Source organism: Anolis carolinensis, unplaced genomic scaffold, assembly GCF_035594765.1.
Source record: "Anolis carolinensis isolate JA03-04 unplaced genomic scaffold, rAnoCar3.1.pri scaffold_9, whole genome shotgun sequence".
NCBI lineage: Eukaryota > Metazoa > Chordata > Lepidosauria > Squamata > Dactyloidae > Anolis > Anolis carolinensis.
In genome coordinates, this window is record NW_026943820.1 from 5,994,417 (window position 1) to 6,010,377 (window position 15,961).

The 15,961-nt window shown below is 36.7% G+C and overlaps 1 protein-coding gene across 4 annotated transcripts in view; it reads left to right on the forward strand.

Annotated features, from left to right (window-relative positions):
* tdrd12 (tudor domain containing 12) overlaps window positions 1-15,961 on the forward strand; it is a 31,650-nt gene that overhangs the window by 274 nt on the left and 15,415 nt on the right. The window contains exons 2-18 of one of the 4 annotated variants that reach the window (XM_062961916.1): window positions 2,228-2,275; window positions 2,394-2,555; window positions 3,071-3,207; window positions 3,594-3,713; window positions 4,005-4,060; window positions 5,062-5,147; window positions 6,509-6,701; window positions 7,754-7,824; window positions 8,567-8,637; window positions 8,773-8,952; window positions 9,722-9,793; window positions 10,328-10,377; window positions 11,650-11,714; window positions 12,325-12,429; window positions 12,718-12,900; window positions 14,370-14,526; window positions 15,319-15,446. In XM_062961916.1, the coding sequence (XP_062817986.1) occupies window positions 2,252-2,275; window positions 2,394-2,555; window positions 3,071-3,207; window positions 3,594-3,713; window positions 4,005-4,060; window positions 5,062-5,147; window positions 6,509-6,701; window positions 7,754-7,824; window positions 8,567-8,637; window positions 8,773-8,952; window positions 9,722-9,793; window positions 10,328-10,377; window positions 11,650-11,714; window positions 12,325-12,429; window positions 12,718-12,900; window positions 14,370-14,526; window positions 15,319-15,446 (1,860 nt within the window). In that variant the 5' untranslated portion in view covers window positions 2,228-2,251. Of the gene's footprint in view, window positions 1-2,227; window positions 2,276-2,393; window positions 2,556-3,070; window positions 3,208-3,593; window positions 3,714-4,004; window positions 4,061-5,061; window positions 5,148-6,508; window positions 6,702-7,753; window positions 7,825-8,566; window positions 8,638-8,772; window positions 8,953-9,721; window positions 9,794-10,327; window positions 10,378-11,649; window positions 11,715-12,324; window positions 12,430-12,717; window positions 12,901-14,369; window positions 14,527-15,318; window positions 15,447-15,961 lie in introns of those variants that run through there. The other 3 variants (XM_062961917.1, XM_062961918.1, XM_062961919.1) reach the window with 3 other exon arrangements.

Sequence of the window (15,961 nt, forward strand, 5' to 3'; positions counted from 1 at the left end):
GCGAAATAGGCCCACTTCAAGATAAATTTAGCATTCAGTTTCGTGTGAGGAAGGAGGTTTTAGCAATTACACCAAACTGGGAATATATATGTTTTTTTCTAGTCAAATTGAGGGTTTGGTTGCTGTGAGTCTTCCAGGCTGTGTGGCCATGTTCCAGAAGCATTCTCTCCTGACGTTTCGCCCACATCTATGGCAGGTATCCTCAGAGGTTGTGAGATCTATTGGAAACGAGGCAACTGGGGTTTATATATCTGTGGGAAAGTCCAGACTTTTGTCTGTTTGTGGCAAGTGTGAATGTTGCAATTGGCCACCTTGATTAGCTTTGAATAGCCGTGCAGCTTCAATGCCTGGCTGCGTCCTGCCCGGGGGAAATCTTTGTTGGGAGGTGTTAGCTGGCTCTGAACAGCAAATATTATTTACAGTAGAGTCTCGCTTATCCAACGTAAACAGGCCGGCAGAACGTTGGATAAGCGAATATGTTGGATAATAAGGAGAGATCAAGGAAAATAATAATAATAATAATAATAATATTTTATTTTTGTACCCCGCCACCATCTTCCCAGAGGGACTCGGGGCGGCTTACAGATATAAAACCAGCATACAGTAATATCAAATACAAGCCTATTAAACATCAAATTAGGTTAGGATTTTACAACTTAAGCACCAAAACATCATGTTATACAACAAATTTGACAGAAAAAGTAGTTCAATACACAGTAATGCTATGTAGTAATTACTATATTTACAAATTTAGCACCAAAATATCATGATGTATTGAAAACATTGACTACAAAAATGTGTTGGATAATCCAGAACGTTGGATAAGCGAGTGTTGGATAAGTGAGACTCTACTGTATTATTTATTTGCTACATTTATATGCCGCCCTTCTCACCCCGCAGGGGACTCAGAGCAGCTTACAAATTAAATTTACATACAATATTATATTATTAGCATAGGACAATACTGGTAATAAATTACTATATTATACTGTATCAATATATTGTAATATTATTAGTAATATTACATGTAAAATATAATATATAATTAATATTATTATATTGTATTAGTATTATATCGTATTATTAAATAAAGAACAACACTCTGAAAACAGGAATTACAGACATGGATCAATCAGAGGCAGCTAACACCTCCCAACAAAGGATTCCCCCCAGCAGGAATGAAGCTTGCAAGGCCATTAATGCTAGTCAGGGTGATTGACGCTTCGAATTGTGTGATTTTAACTGTTCTTACTTGCGATGTTTTAAATGCTATGGGCTTGATCATGTTTAACACTGTGTTCATTGTTTGTATATTATATTGTAAACTGCTTTGGGTCCCCTAGGGGAGGAAGGCAGTATATAAATGATGTAATTAAGTAATTAATTAATTACAATATTCACACTGGCCTCCAACAGATAAGAATTCTTTCTCTCACCCTGGACCTTCCACAGATAAATAAACAAATCTTCCTTGCTTAGTTTTCCAATATACCTCACAACCTCTGAGGATGCCTCTCATAGATGTGGGTGAAACATCAGGAGATAATGCTTCTGGAATGTGGCCATACAGCCCAGAAAATGCACAACAACCCAGTGATTCCAGCCATGAAAGCCTTCGACAACACACTGGCTCTGATCGTTTTTTGACTGGAATTCCCCTGTTTTGGAGTGTTGTTCTTTATTTACTGTCCTGATTTTAGAGGGTTTTTTTAAAATACTGGGAGCCAGATTTTGTTCATTTTCATGGTTTCCTCCTTTCTGTTGAAATTGTGTATGGATGGATGCCTGTTATAGATGTGGGCAAAACGTCAGGTGTTGAATGATTCTGGAACATGGCCATACAGCCCGGAAAACTCACAGCAACCCAGTGATTCTCGCCATGAAAGCCTTTGACAACACATTGTAAAGCTATATCTCCATACACTTGATCCTAATCCTCCTCCAGGTCCACCTCCGCTGCTCCCATGAAACTCACCATCTGTACTTTAAAAGAGTACACTTGCACTTCCTTAGTGCTTCTTTATTGCCAATAGTGTCTTTGCTCTTCCAGTTTTATGCAAAAACATGTCTTTTTGTTAATTAATATATCTTGACTTTCAGAATTCATGATTTCTTTGCTTAGTTCTTTTATAATTTACCAGATTACATTGAAAACCTTTTTTGTATATGTTAAGGGATTCATTTTGAGAATGAAGTTTACTAATGTCCTGATTTGTTGTATTTTCAGACTTGCATATAAAGCTAGAAGAAAATGTTTGAAGTCTTTATAATAAAGGTATTATGATTTTTCTAAATATTGCAAATGTATATGTGGAACACAGTTTGAGTATAATGATGACTGTTAATGACCTTGCAGTGTTTTAATATATCTAAAACACTTGCTTATTTACTAGATTGAAAGCCCAGACTGCTTTTGGGGCAGCATAAAAGGAGGTGGAAATTTTGTAGACAATGAAATGGCATATAAAAAGCTTCAGTTTGAGATGAATCAGTTCTATAATCTAACACATAGAGGCCTGGATGAAGTCAAACCATCAGTATTGAAAGAGGGACAGGTAATTTTCTGTATTGAATTTGTTTTGATGAATATGAAGTTGAGGAGGGGAGGGAATGAAAATTAATGTTGGAATATTAGTATTTATGTTTCCGGAAACATGTTGAACTGCTCTTTTTTTGAGTAAATGTGTGTGTGTAGGAACCAAGGCTTATTCTTTCCCTGTTATTTCTGCCCATGAACATTGTGTTTCATAACTGAGATATATCTATATATAATTTTGTTAATGTACAACATAACCCGGGCAGCGAAGTGAGCGCCCACTGTTAACCCCAGCTTCTGCCAACCTAGCAGTTTGAAAACATGCAAAGGTGAGTAGATCAATAGGTACCGTTCCGGAAGGAAAGTAACGGCGCTCCATGCAGTCATGCCGGCCACATGACCTTGGAGGTGTCTACGGACAACGCCGGCTCTTCGGCTTAGAAATGGAGATGAGCACCAACCCCTGGAGTCGGACACGATACCAGGGGAAAACCTTTCCTTTAACCTACAACATATCACATGTTTCTTTTTCAGGTTTGTGTTGTTTATTCCCAGGAGGAGAACTCCTGGTGCAGAGCAATTGTTGAATCAATAATTTCATGTACAGATAATTACCTGGCAGAATGTTTCCTTGTGGACTATGCCAAGAACATTCCTGTGAAAGCAGAGAAGTATGTAATTATTCTAAGTCAAAAAGTCAGTACTGGTATTGTGCATCATGCAACTTTGAAGATCAGAATAATATAAGTCAGATTACCTCAGTAGCCTATCTCATGTATTTGAGTTAGTGTTCTTCAAATGATGGATTGGTGCATTACAGTTAGAAACAGCTAGATAGATCCTAATGTGAACTTTTTCTGAGGACTTGGCTGGATAATCTTAGACAGATCATTGATTTAGTACATCTTATTAAAGACGGGGAGAGGTAACAATGGCCTATTTCAAAGAGCTTTAAGAACAAGGCAAGCAAATATATCCATATGTAGGGTTTATAGTCTGCCTCTAAATGTTTTGAGTGGAGTGTAGTAATTCTGTTTTCTGCAATTTCTATTTTTAGGATTTGTTGTGCCTTAGAATCATTTATGAGATTGCCCTACAGAGCACAGAAGTTTAGATTATACCATATAAAACCTGTAACATTACGTGTCAACTACTATACCAACAATGCAGAGATAGTGTAAGTATGGTTTGTGAGAAATGATCATATTCTGCAGTCTTATGTCTTCTGTAGGATAAATTGCAGAACTGTATGTATGAGTTGCATTCCCTATAGTGGCAAATAGAATCTTCTCTGCATAACACTTCCCATTATGTTGAATTATCTCATTGTATATCTGCCAGAACACCATGCTTTTTTACTTTTATCTTTCTATTTTTTATAATTTGTAAAACAAGGTGAAGTGAGAAAATGCTTAATAAATGTAAAAAATGTTTTTTTAAGTTTTAACAATGCTTTGCTTTTTTGTAGTCCTGCTACTAAATGGAATATTGCGGCTATCCGGTATTTCCAAGACCTCTTGGATGGTAATAAAATATACAGAAGAACATACTGTGTCATCTCAGATATATGACTAATTAATAGATATAAAATAATCCATGTGGCAGTTTATGTTAAGAGACCTATATGACAGTCTAAAGTAGCGACTTTGGCAAACCTAATATTCTAAATATACTTGCAACCAGAATACCAAATAATGAGCATTAACTTGTGTATAGAAAGATGTATCTTTCTGCTTAGATTTGTTTTTAAAATGTGAATTTCTGCTGTAGCAAAAGCCTACTGGCTATGATGGCAGTCAGCAGCAAGTAACAGATCTGTTTGAATATAACAGTGCATCTGGGCAGACTGTGCTGCTACATCCCTTTGACTGTCATTGCTGTTATGTTATTTTAGACTGCTTGGTATCAGGAAAGATAAGAGTTTCCTAGAACAAGAATGGGAAAACTTTAGCCCTACATGTGGCTGTTAGGAATTGTGCAAGTCCAAAACACCTTGAGGGTGTAGTTTGCTGTAGAACGAGAATGGAAAATGTTTCAAACTTTAGTCCTCCAAAGCCTCAGCCAATATGATGTTGAGAGTGGTACCCCAGAATAATCGCAGGACCTAGAATTTCAGTTCCACATTTTCTGAAACCATCCTCTTGAATGCAACTGGATGATTATGTTAGGCTGAAATTCCCAGGATTCCTCACCACTGGGTGGGCTGGGACTGTTGGAACTCTCTGTCTGAAAATGTCAGATGGCCTAAATCAGTCATTAAAATTAACGATATTCACAAAAAGTTGCCATCCAGTAGCAATGGAGGACCTAGACAATACCTAAGGGTGACACTCAGGCAACTTCCTGCAGAAACATAGTGTAGAATCTCCTGGAGAACATGCTTTGTTGGTTGTAGGTCAGTCAAACCACTGGCCCTACAAGTAAAGAAGTTATACTGTCATCTATTAGACATAGTTAATAAAGAACCAATAATATTTGGGGAAACAATAGAAATAGTTCATTAATACTTCATCTTCTGTTCATAGCAGCTAGCCAGGTGGAGGCCAAGTTATGTGCTGTTGAAGATGACACTTTTGCTGTCTATCTTTATGTCACAAAAAGGGGTGAAAAGGTAAGCCATATGTCACAAATCTGTCTTCATATAATCTGTAAAACTGAGTATACAATGTGTCCTGAGAGCCACTGTGGTGTAGCGATTTGAGTATTGGACTCTGAAGACAAGGGTTCAAATCCCCATTTGGTCATGGAAAACCCCTGGGTGACCTTGGGCAAGTCACGGTCTCAGCCTCAGAGGAAAGCAATGGTAAAACTTTTCTGAACAAATACAGGGTGTTTGAAAAAGAACTCCCTAGTTTCCATTTAAATTAAATGGAAACTGGAGAGTTCTTTTTCAAACACCCTGTATTGCCAAGAAAAGCCATGATATGGTTGCTGCATCAGAAGTAACTTGAAGGCAAAGAACAAGAATATAATTTGTCAAGGCGATTGCCCGCATCTGTTTGTGTGAACTAGTACTCCGTCAATGTAGCAGTAGTTGGAGTGTTCAGACAGTTGTTAATGAAAATTATATTACAATATCTTCTAAAATGTCTTTTTGTTGTTGTATGCAACCCTATAGCAGGGTTTTCTTGGATAATTTTATTCAAAGAGTCTTTACATTCGCCTTCCTCTGAGGCTGAGAGACTGTGACTTTCCCAAACTGAGTTGCAGTTTGAATCCTCATCTCTAAAGTCGTAGTCTTAACATTCAAATACACTCTGCTGGTTCTGAAAATAGTACAGAATTTTCTGTGGTTCAAGATGCATATGATGGTGAGCAACTGCAATTTGTTTATGCGTCTTCCATATTTACTTTTAAAATGGGCCCAGCTTCTTTTTCACACTGCTTCTGATACTGTCATAGAATAGTCATTTATTTATTACCTAACAAGTATTGTTCTCCCTACATTTTCTGTTAAGAGAAAAATGGCACATCCAAAAAAAAAAGAGTATATTTTATAGAGCTGTGAATGGGACATATAGAATGGATTTCAGGTTCATAATTCATGGTAACATACAAAGGCAAGTAGAGAAACAAAGCTTGCCGATGTAGCTGCATGGTATAGGCTTAGGTAATTGGTGCTCTTGCAAAGAATAACTCAGGGTTAAAGATTTTTCTATGAATTGAAATTTAAGTGTGTAGTTCCAAGCTGTCCACATTTATGCCTTAGCAGAGAGACACCATGCTATATAGCTTGTGTCTTAAAGAAGTTTCTTTAAGCTTTAAAAGAGGTAACTGCTCTTTAAGAGCAGAGTTGATGCTGCAGGGAAGTGCCTTGCCAGGTGGTCCCTATTACAAAGAACCAATTTTGTAAATTAGAATAGAGTGATACATCTCTGTCTCAGCAGACCTTGGGAAAATGTATTTTTGGAGCTGCAATTATCAGAATAGTATAATCACTTTTCAAATGCATAAAATCTACTTATTTCATAGGTATGTGTGAATGATGATCTTGTTGCAAAGAACTTTGCTTCTTCTGAGAAGAATGAGGAAAGATCTATTATTATGGAAGAACAAAACCAAGAAATACTAGGTCTCGAGTCTGTCTCAGTGTCAGAGATCAGTCCTGCACATATTCTATCGCCAACATCGCTGGATATCAAAGAACCCAAAGCTGTTGAAATGTGTGAGTGTGGCAGATTGTCAGTGGACAATAAAAGAGATTTAAAGATGGGCTTAAAGCCAATCTTAAAAATATGGCATTAAGACCGAAAACAAAAGTCTTGGCACTTGAATGTTGTAACTGAAGGTGCAGTGGTTTCTTTGGTTCATGATTCTTGTAGTATGGTTTCGCATAATGAGTGAACACAGTCATACCATATCTACATATGGGAGAAGACACACATTAGATGTGTTTATTGTCTTGCAAATGTTGGTGGGTATGTGGTGGGAGCTGCCACATTTTGCAGATCCTTTTAGCAGCAGTTTGTTTGGGGCAGGAGGTGAGAAAGACAATCTTATTAATAATTAAGATTTTAATAGCATGTGATTCGTCCCAAGGAAATTTGGGATTTGTTATCAGTCTGCTTATATTTTGAACAGCAGTCCTTCAAATTTGTTTAGCAAACTGATGTGATGTGAGTGTCTGTTCTTTATTTCCTGTCCTTGTTATTCATGTATTTTAACCAACTGTTGTAATGAATCATAGTGTCATAGAGCTAGAAGGGCCCATAAGGGCTGTCTAGTCCAGCCCTCTGTCATATCGGAATACACAACTCACTATTGAACAGTAAACCCCCAACAGTAGTTAAAGTTTGTCATGGGGGGTGGTATGTGTGCCAGGTTTGGTACAAATCCACAATTGCTTTGCTTCATGGTTCTCTTCCATTGTATATGAACTACAACTCCCAAAAGCGTCGGTCAATCCCTACCAGTATTTTCTGTTGGTCACTTGGGGAGGGGGTCTGTGTGTGGTTTGGTCCAGAGTGGTTGTTGGCGGGAGTCCCAAGACTATTTGGATGTGGAAGCCATCTTGGAAATTACATACAAACATTGTGTGTGTGTAAACATACACATACAAACATATTTTCACTTTTATTATCTATCTACTATCTATACTATACATCTCTCTCTATATACTATAGAGAGAGAGATGTAAATGTACATTAATTGAGGTCATAGATACTTTGTGTGTAAGATTTTTAAAAATTATATGTACTTTGATTGTGTTTACTTTAGGTAATGCTGTTTCTGATGACTTTGAGAAAAGTATAATGAAGATTCTACCAGAACCTGCCTCACAAAATAGAGTAAATGAATTTTGGAATCTTTAGACTATGAGTGGGTTGGCCTAAATAAACATGAACTGTGTTATTCAGGTCTCAGTTGTAAGTGCTTGTGAAATAGGTGCATTAATTGCATAAGCTTCATGTTGTTGAACATTGAATTCCCTATTGTTAGCAAAACAACTAGATGTAGTCCTTGTTTCCTACTGTATTCATACCATAATGGATAGACACCATTAGGATTTCCTGTGTTGAGTACCAGATTTGCATTCCCTTGCCTTATTTCTGTCTATAACTGCAGAAACGTACATTGATCAGAGATTGTGTTCAACATAGAAGGACTATCATTTGTGTTTCGTAGTAGCAATTAGAAAATGTATCCAGTTCCTTGAGGAATAATCAGCTTTACACAGCCTTAGTGTACAGTCAGTGTATTGACATGCATAACATTATCAGATCATGTACAGAAGATAACTTTGTAGAGACCTGCTCATATTGTTTTCCCTCTTTGGCCGTGTTTATATTTATAACTACCAAAGTAGGATCTCAGCATTGCTGAAGCTATCTCCTAGTTGTTCCTGTACAGTGATAGAAAACACTATCAGTGAAAGATGGTCTGCATTATTATACTGTGTTTCAGAGTGATACAAAGCGTGCCATTTTTGGTCAAGTCCTGAAATCAAGTAGCTTAATAGAAGTGTAAAAATTCCCTGCTTCCTAAGTCACTGAGAAGAAATCTTTAGGATATTTTTCTTTCCTCTCTTAGGATGTAATGGTGGCAATCCCTTCCCTGAAACCAGGTGTAAAAGTTTCTGTAACGGAACTGCAAACAGACAGGTATTATTTACATCTTCCCATCCAATGCTTTTATACATAGGCAAGAATTAGAACCTATTCTGCTAAACTAAAGGCACCATTATGAAATTGTTGATTGCTTTGAAAGAACCAAAAATTTTTTTTTTATCGTGTCAGAAGCGAATTGAGGCAAGTTGCTACTGGTGTGAGAGAATTAGCCCTCTTCAAAGACGTTTCCCAGGAAACACCCAGATGTGTTACCACCCTGCAGGGGGCTTCTCTCATGTCCCTGCATGAAGCTAGGGCTGACAGATGGGAGCTCACCCCGTCTCGAGGATTCGAACCACCAACCTTCAGGTCAGCAGTTCAACCGGCACAAGGGTTTAACCCATTGTGCCACCGCGGCTCCCCAAGAGCCAAAATAATTTGTTTTAGATAATTCAGTTTTTCAATTTTATTTCTCAGGCGCTTGTCTTGTGCAATTATTTGTCAATGTAACAACTTTGTTACTTAAATTTGTCATGTGCTTATACAGGAAAAGGTGTGATTCAGCTCTTCATTCACTTACTGTGTGTCCCATTTCAAATACTCTAGAGTCTCACTTATCCAAGCTTCACTTATCCAATGTTCTGTATTATCCAACGCAGTCTGCCTTTTAGTAGTCAATGTTTTTGTAATAAATCTTGCAATATTTTGGTGCTAAATTCATAAATACAGTAATTACTACATAACATTACTGTGTATTGAACTGCTTTTTCTGTCGATTTGTTGTAAAACATGATGTTTTGGTGCTTAATTTGTAAAATCATAATGTAATTTTATGTTTAATAGGCTTTTTTCTTAATCCCTCCTTTTTATACAACATTTTCACTTATCCAATGTTTTGCTGGCCCGTTTATCTTGGATAAGTGAGACTCTACTGTAAGTTGAGTCTTTTCCTATCAGATTCTGTAACCTTACATAGAAATCAGAAATACAATGACATAAAGGAACAAGGCAAGATTTCTAAACAAACCAACAATGTAAAAAATGTCAGGAAAGCAAAATCCATCACATACAACATTCTTCATTCAGTCATTTGCATCCTGGCCACTATTTTCTTTTGAGATTGTGTGTTTCACTCTAGCACCTCATTTAAGACAACTGCAAATGCAAAGGAGATAGAAGAAAGTCTTTACAACGGGAACACAAGCACGAAGTATGTATTTTTTCTTATTTCTGTTATTTATGCAGATGCTCAATTAATTGGTTAATTAACAAAAAGTATACTGGTAATTTTTTCAAAGCTTATAATTTTCAATGGTAACTGAGGTTTGAATTCTGATAACTTAGGAACTTAATTTTTTTTTGCAAATAACCAAAGTGGAAAGAAAGTTATATATATTTATTTTATTTATTTTATTTACATCATTTATATTCCGCCCTTCTCACCCCGAAGGGGACTCAGGGCGGATCACATTACACATATTAGGCAAACATTCAATGCCTTTTTAACACAGGACAAAGACAAACAAACAAACATATATATAGGCATGGGCTACCAGCTGTTAGAAATTGTGGGAGTTGAAATCCAAAACACCTGGACGGCCAAAGTGTGCCTGTACCTTCACCTCAGATTTCCTCTTATTGGATCACTACTACTAATTCTTTATTATTCTTGTACCTCTTTCTTATTTTAGTCAACTTTGTGAAAATCATTTTGTTCCTCTCTATGTTTATTTATTTTCCATAGGTTTGAGCAGAGGAGTGCTACAAAAGAAGCAACGGAGATCTCAGATGATATCAGGGGAGTAGAAAAGAATAATAGAATAGGATATTGTCATTGTATATAGTATAACAAAATTAAAATGCAATCCCCAGTGCACATGATATGTACAAATTACAAAACAAAGAGCCCATCCTTCCTCACTTTAATGGCTATTGCACAACCCTTGGTGCATAGTGTTCATTGTGGGTCAGGTCCCTGAGAATGCTTGTAGTTTCTCCAGCTGGAAAAAGATAGGGGAGAATAACTCTGTCCCTTTAAAAACAGGCTCTTTCATTCAGAAGATTTATTCCCACTGCTGTCCAAAGCACTGGCAATCCACAGCCCTCAACTGCTTAAAGTTGTACCATCCTCTTGTTTGTTTATCCAGTACAAATACCTTCAAACTGGATGTTTTTTCCAATTAGTGTTTTAACTAATGAAAACAAAATGAGATGCTGAATGAGAGGGAAAACAAGGAGTAGAGCTAGTGGCCATCCTCCCAAACTGTATAGGACCTAAAGGTCTGTGTGATACATGTAGTTGTGGCTCTCCTTTCAGGAGCTATGACCTGTAAAGAAAGTCATATCCTTTAAAAAAGGCGGGGGGGGGGGGGAGAAAATGGGGAAATGCATTAAAAATTGTTCATAAAGACTCATCTGTTGCCATAGATCTTCTATGGCAGCTTCCTCCTTTGCCAGTGTTTGAGCAAGCATAGTGGAAGATGTCGTTAACCGTAATAATCTAGATAATGTAAACTCACAACAGCATTGCAGCTGCTTTCATGTTTGTTGCCACCAGTGAGACAAAATATTCCTTTTAGATACTAATGTGATACAATACTTGGGAGAGTGCTGAGCTAGGGTCCTACAGGCTCAGATTTAAAGCCTGATGAGCTATAAGACTTAGAGTAGCTGCGTAGAAGCCACCCAGATTTAACTTGCATCTTACGTTTATTCTTTGTTTTGTGTAATTTGATATGTATTTTGTGAAAATATGTTTTAATATGTGCATTTTAAACAATGTTTTTAGATGAAGGTGTGTTTTAACAATGTTGTAACCTGCCATGAGCCATAAGGAGAGGCGGGCAAGAAATAAACATCATCATCATCATCATCATCATTATTGTGTTATATATAAACCTAATTTGCAACAAAGGGTGGCTATTGCAGTAAGAAAGGGAATGGGCTGCATATTTTGCTTCAATCTCTTTAGAAGGGCCAGCCATAACATAATATGAAGAATCTAAAAAAAAATTAAGTCTGTATTAGTAATATTTGTTTTTGAAAAGCTCTTTTTAAAATATATTTTCAGGCTTCTACAGTTTTTAAACCCTTATCCTTTGAAAGCTGCTGATGCAGAAGAAGAGACGGGGGTATTGTAATTTTAAACTTCCATTCTGTCTAATTTTTTTGTATATTTTAATACTTATTTTATAGAAATACACTCTACTGAGTGTTTTTAAATGATAGTGTTTTGATTATGTGCTTTAACAATGTTGTAACCCGCCTCAAGCCATGAGGAGAAATATACAACCAATCTGTGTAAGAAATGAAATTATTATTATTATTATTATTATTATTATTATTATTATTATTCCAAGAATTGAACTACTTCACTGATTTTTTCCAATCACTTTTTAGTACTGTTGGCTTGATATTAATCTATAATCTATAATATGGAAATCTATAATAGGAAATCTATATATATATTTATGAAATAATATGAACCTATACTAATGTTTGGTGCCTAAAAGTTGAATAATTTTGCATTTCCTTTATTCTTACTTTTTAGAGTCTTGATACTATGTTCATGAAATACATGTAATTTCTCTTCACTGTTATCTTAAAATGCACAGATTGATTGTATATCTTTTAAAAGGGAAGAAAATAAAAGTGAAGAAAATATTTGTCACTGAACACAAAATTGAAAGCTAGCCTTCATATGTATCCTATGTAATAGTGCCCTAATTTTTCACTTTTAAGGAGCATCAGGTGAATCTCAGTGCACACTTCCCGGTTGTTCTTAGTCATAAAATCGCGCCATGCACATCTCTTGAAAAAGCACCATTGTTTCCAGCTCTAAAACAGGTAATATTCATTATCTATTACCTATACACATCTATGCATATCTAACTATTCTGTACACATAATAATATTGAAAATGTGTATATATGTATGTGGCGGAGGTGTCCATTTACCCAGACAGCCTCTGGCCCTCACAAATAGGCTATAGTTCTGAAGAGTTAGGCGCCTTATTAATAAGAAAGCTCTGCTTGTGTGCATACTGTAGTTCGGTTTGATTATAACTTTTCCTTTGATTTTTCGTATAAGCAAATGCAACAATATTCTAATATAAGTATGTCTTTGTTTCTGTAGGAGCTCCTGAGGAAGAAATTTGTGGGCCCTAATCATGTGCAATCATATTCCTGGCCAGCAATAGCCCGTGGCTATGATTCAGTAGTCATCTGTCCTGAAAATGACCCACTTATATATCTTCTGCCAATTATTACATTTCTGCAGTCAAGGAATTGCTATCTGTCCTTGCCAGCTAGGAATGGCGTAAGTATAATCTTCATCCTGTGCTCAAAGGTTCCCTTCATTCCACTTGCAAAGTATAGGGTGCCATGTACAAATATGTGAAAGGCTATCCTAAGGAAGAGAGCAGGCTTGTTTTCTGCTGCCCTGGAAACTAGGAATTGGAGCAATGGGTTCAAATTACAAGAAGGGAAATTCCACTTGATCATTAGGAAGCATTTCTTGACTGTAAGAAGAGCTCTTCAACAGTGAAACTCTCTGCCTCTTGAGTTCAGAGAGACTCCTTCTTTGGAGACTTTTAAACGGAGGCTGGATGGCCATCTGTTGAGGGTACTTTTTGCTTTTCCTGCATGGCAGAAGGGGGTTGTGTTGGGGATTATGGATGATAGATGGAAGCTCTTACTTGTGCCCGTGAGCCCAGAGATACCCTGCAGAATAATGCACCACTCAGCTGTGCAGAACAAAGTAACACAGGAACTTTTACTTAATCCAAAAGATTAAGAACATTGGTATTTACAATAGTCCCTCAGGTTGCTTACAGAAAACAGCAGTTATAGTCAATCCTTTCGAAGTCCATGAATCTGCTTCAGTGAAGATTTGCAGCAAACAAGGCCTCAGAAATAGTCAGGCCTCTCTGAGTACAGAGCCATCTTCTTTCCAGCCAGTACTCAGAAGACACACACACACACACACACACAGAGAGAGAAACCTGTTCAAAGTGATTCTCTAGCAGCAGGATAGCAACAGTTACAAACCAATTCCCCAGGTCCTTGCAAACTCAGTCAATTGGCTTCATGCATTTGATTTTCCAGTTAACACACATATAGTATCTTTGCAAACCCTGACGGGTTGGACTGGATCGCCTTTGGGGTTGCCCCTATTACCATTACTACTACTACTTCTACTTCAAAGACTGGGTGGCCATCTGTCAGGGGTGCTTTGATTGTGCTTTTCCTATCTGGCAGAAGGGGGTTGGACTAGATGGCCCTTGTGGTCTTGTCCAACACTATGATTTAAGCAGTAAATATGTGTGGCTCTTTTTCTACAATTGCTTTTGAGAATTGGCTTTTGTGCTTTGATACGCATTGCATCTCAGTAGGAAGAACATCTGGGTTGTGTGGCATTTCTCTGAAGCCTACATTCTAAAGCATAAGATTCATAGTGATGGTAAGCCAGTTAGGCAGCAGCTATCTTTCTCTTCCCATTAAAATTATGCAGCTGCTTAAATGCTGAGAAATGGATGTGTTGAAAGCTGTAGCCTCTTCCCAAAGGTAGATGAGTCCAGCCAGTTGCTTGTCAACTCATCTGAAGCTAGCTGCACCAATAGAACTCCATCCAGTATAAAATGCAATGTGATTGTTTTCTCTATATATGTTTTTAAGTATTTCGAGTTATTTATATTCATCTGAACAATGTGTTTTTTTTAAAAAGAACTGTTTGATAATCTTAAGCCTTTCTGATGTTAGTATAATGTGTTTTGTGTGTTTGTATAGCCAGTTGCATTAATCATATGTACCAGGCAAAGGAAAGCAGAACTAGTTTTTGAGTTTGTGGAAAAATACACTCATTGTTCCAGGCCTCTTCACCCCTTATTGCTCTCAGTGGGAATGAATAAAGAAGAAATCAAGAGTGTGAGAATTCCTAGAGGGTGTAAGTTATGTAACATATAATCTTTTATGTTGAAAATATGAAGGGATTAATGAATGAACACATCTGGATTATTTATTTGCTACATTTATATCCCGCTCTTCTCACCCCAAAGGGGACTCAGAGCAGCTTACAAATCAAATGTACATACAATATATTATTAGCATAGCACAATATAAGCATTAAATTACTATATTGTACTATATTATTATATGGTAAGATTATTAGAAATATTACATTTAATATATAATACATAATTAATATTATATTGTATTATTAGTATAATATTGTATTACATTATAATATCAACATTATATGTATAATACAATATATTATATATTTATACATTATTGTATATTATATATATGTGTGTGTATATATAGCATGTTGCTGTGGCACAGGAGACAAGATGGAACTATCTTGCTGGCTCCCAGGTTGGTATGATGTCTTCCTGCCCCCCCCCCCCCCTCCTTCACTCTGGCCTCAGAGTGACACTTATTCCTTGGTGGGAGGAGTTTCCAACTGATGACACAGGAGACAGGTTGGTATGAACCAATGACACTGTATAAAAACAGAATTATATATGAATGTCTCCAACCCAAGGACAGGAAATCACCAAAATGGGAGGAGGGGAAGGTATCACCGAATGTGAATACTGCATAGATGTTAGGAAGTATTGTATCAGTTCATGTATATACGCATGTATATAGATTTGTTTTCCTTTTTAATGAATATTTATATTGAAAATAGAAAACAGACTTAAAAGACCTATAATAACTTTTCTGATTTTAATAGGTGAATTAATTGTAACAACCCCGTATAGCCTTTTGCGGTTACTTGAGTGCCATAGCTTAATGTTCCTCAGGCTGTGTCATCTTGTGCTTGATGAAGCTGAAGCCCTATTCTCTGAAGCTAATGATCAAGTAAGTGTGGATTTTTGTCATGACAGAAAAGCGGTTCAGTATGAAATCTGAAGAATATCCAGCAATGGTTGGGCTGAGCTAAGCTATATAAATATGGCAAAGTTGGGTGAGATGCAGCCTTCTAAATGTTGGACTACAAATGGGGTATGGTGGCTAACACTGATTGAAATTCCAAATCCACAATTTTTATGGGTTTCCTTTTAATAATAATAATAATAATAATAATAATAATAATAATAATAATAATAAAACTTTATATTCCGCCCTATCTCCCTGAGGGGACTCAGGGCAGTTCCCAACAAAACCGGTAGGCATTCAATGCCTTAATTAACTAAACAAAAACAAATAGACAATGCAACTTTTACCCATCCTGTGTTGCTAAAACTTGATTCCTTTTCTCTAAAATTGAGCATAGCCCTATCAGTAGGAAAAGAGAGCTGATACGGAGATAGGAAATAGGTGTGCTATTCTAGAAACCCAAAATTTAATTGATTCCAAAACAGCGATTACCTAGC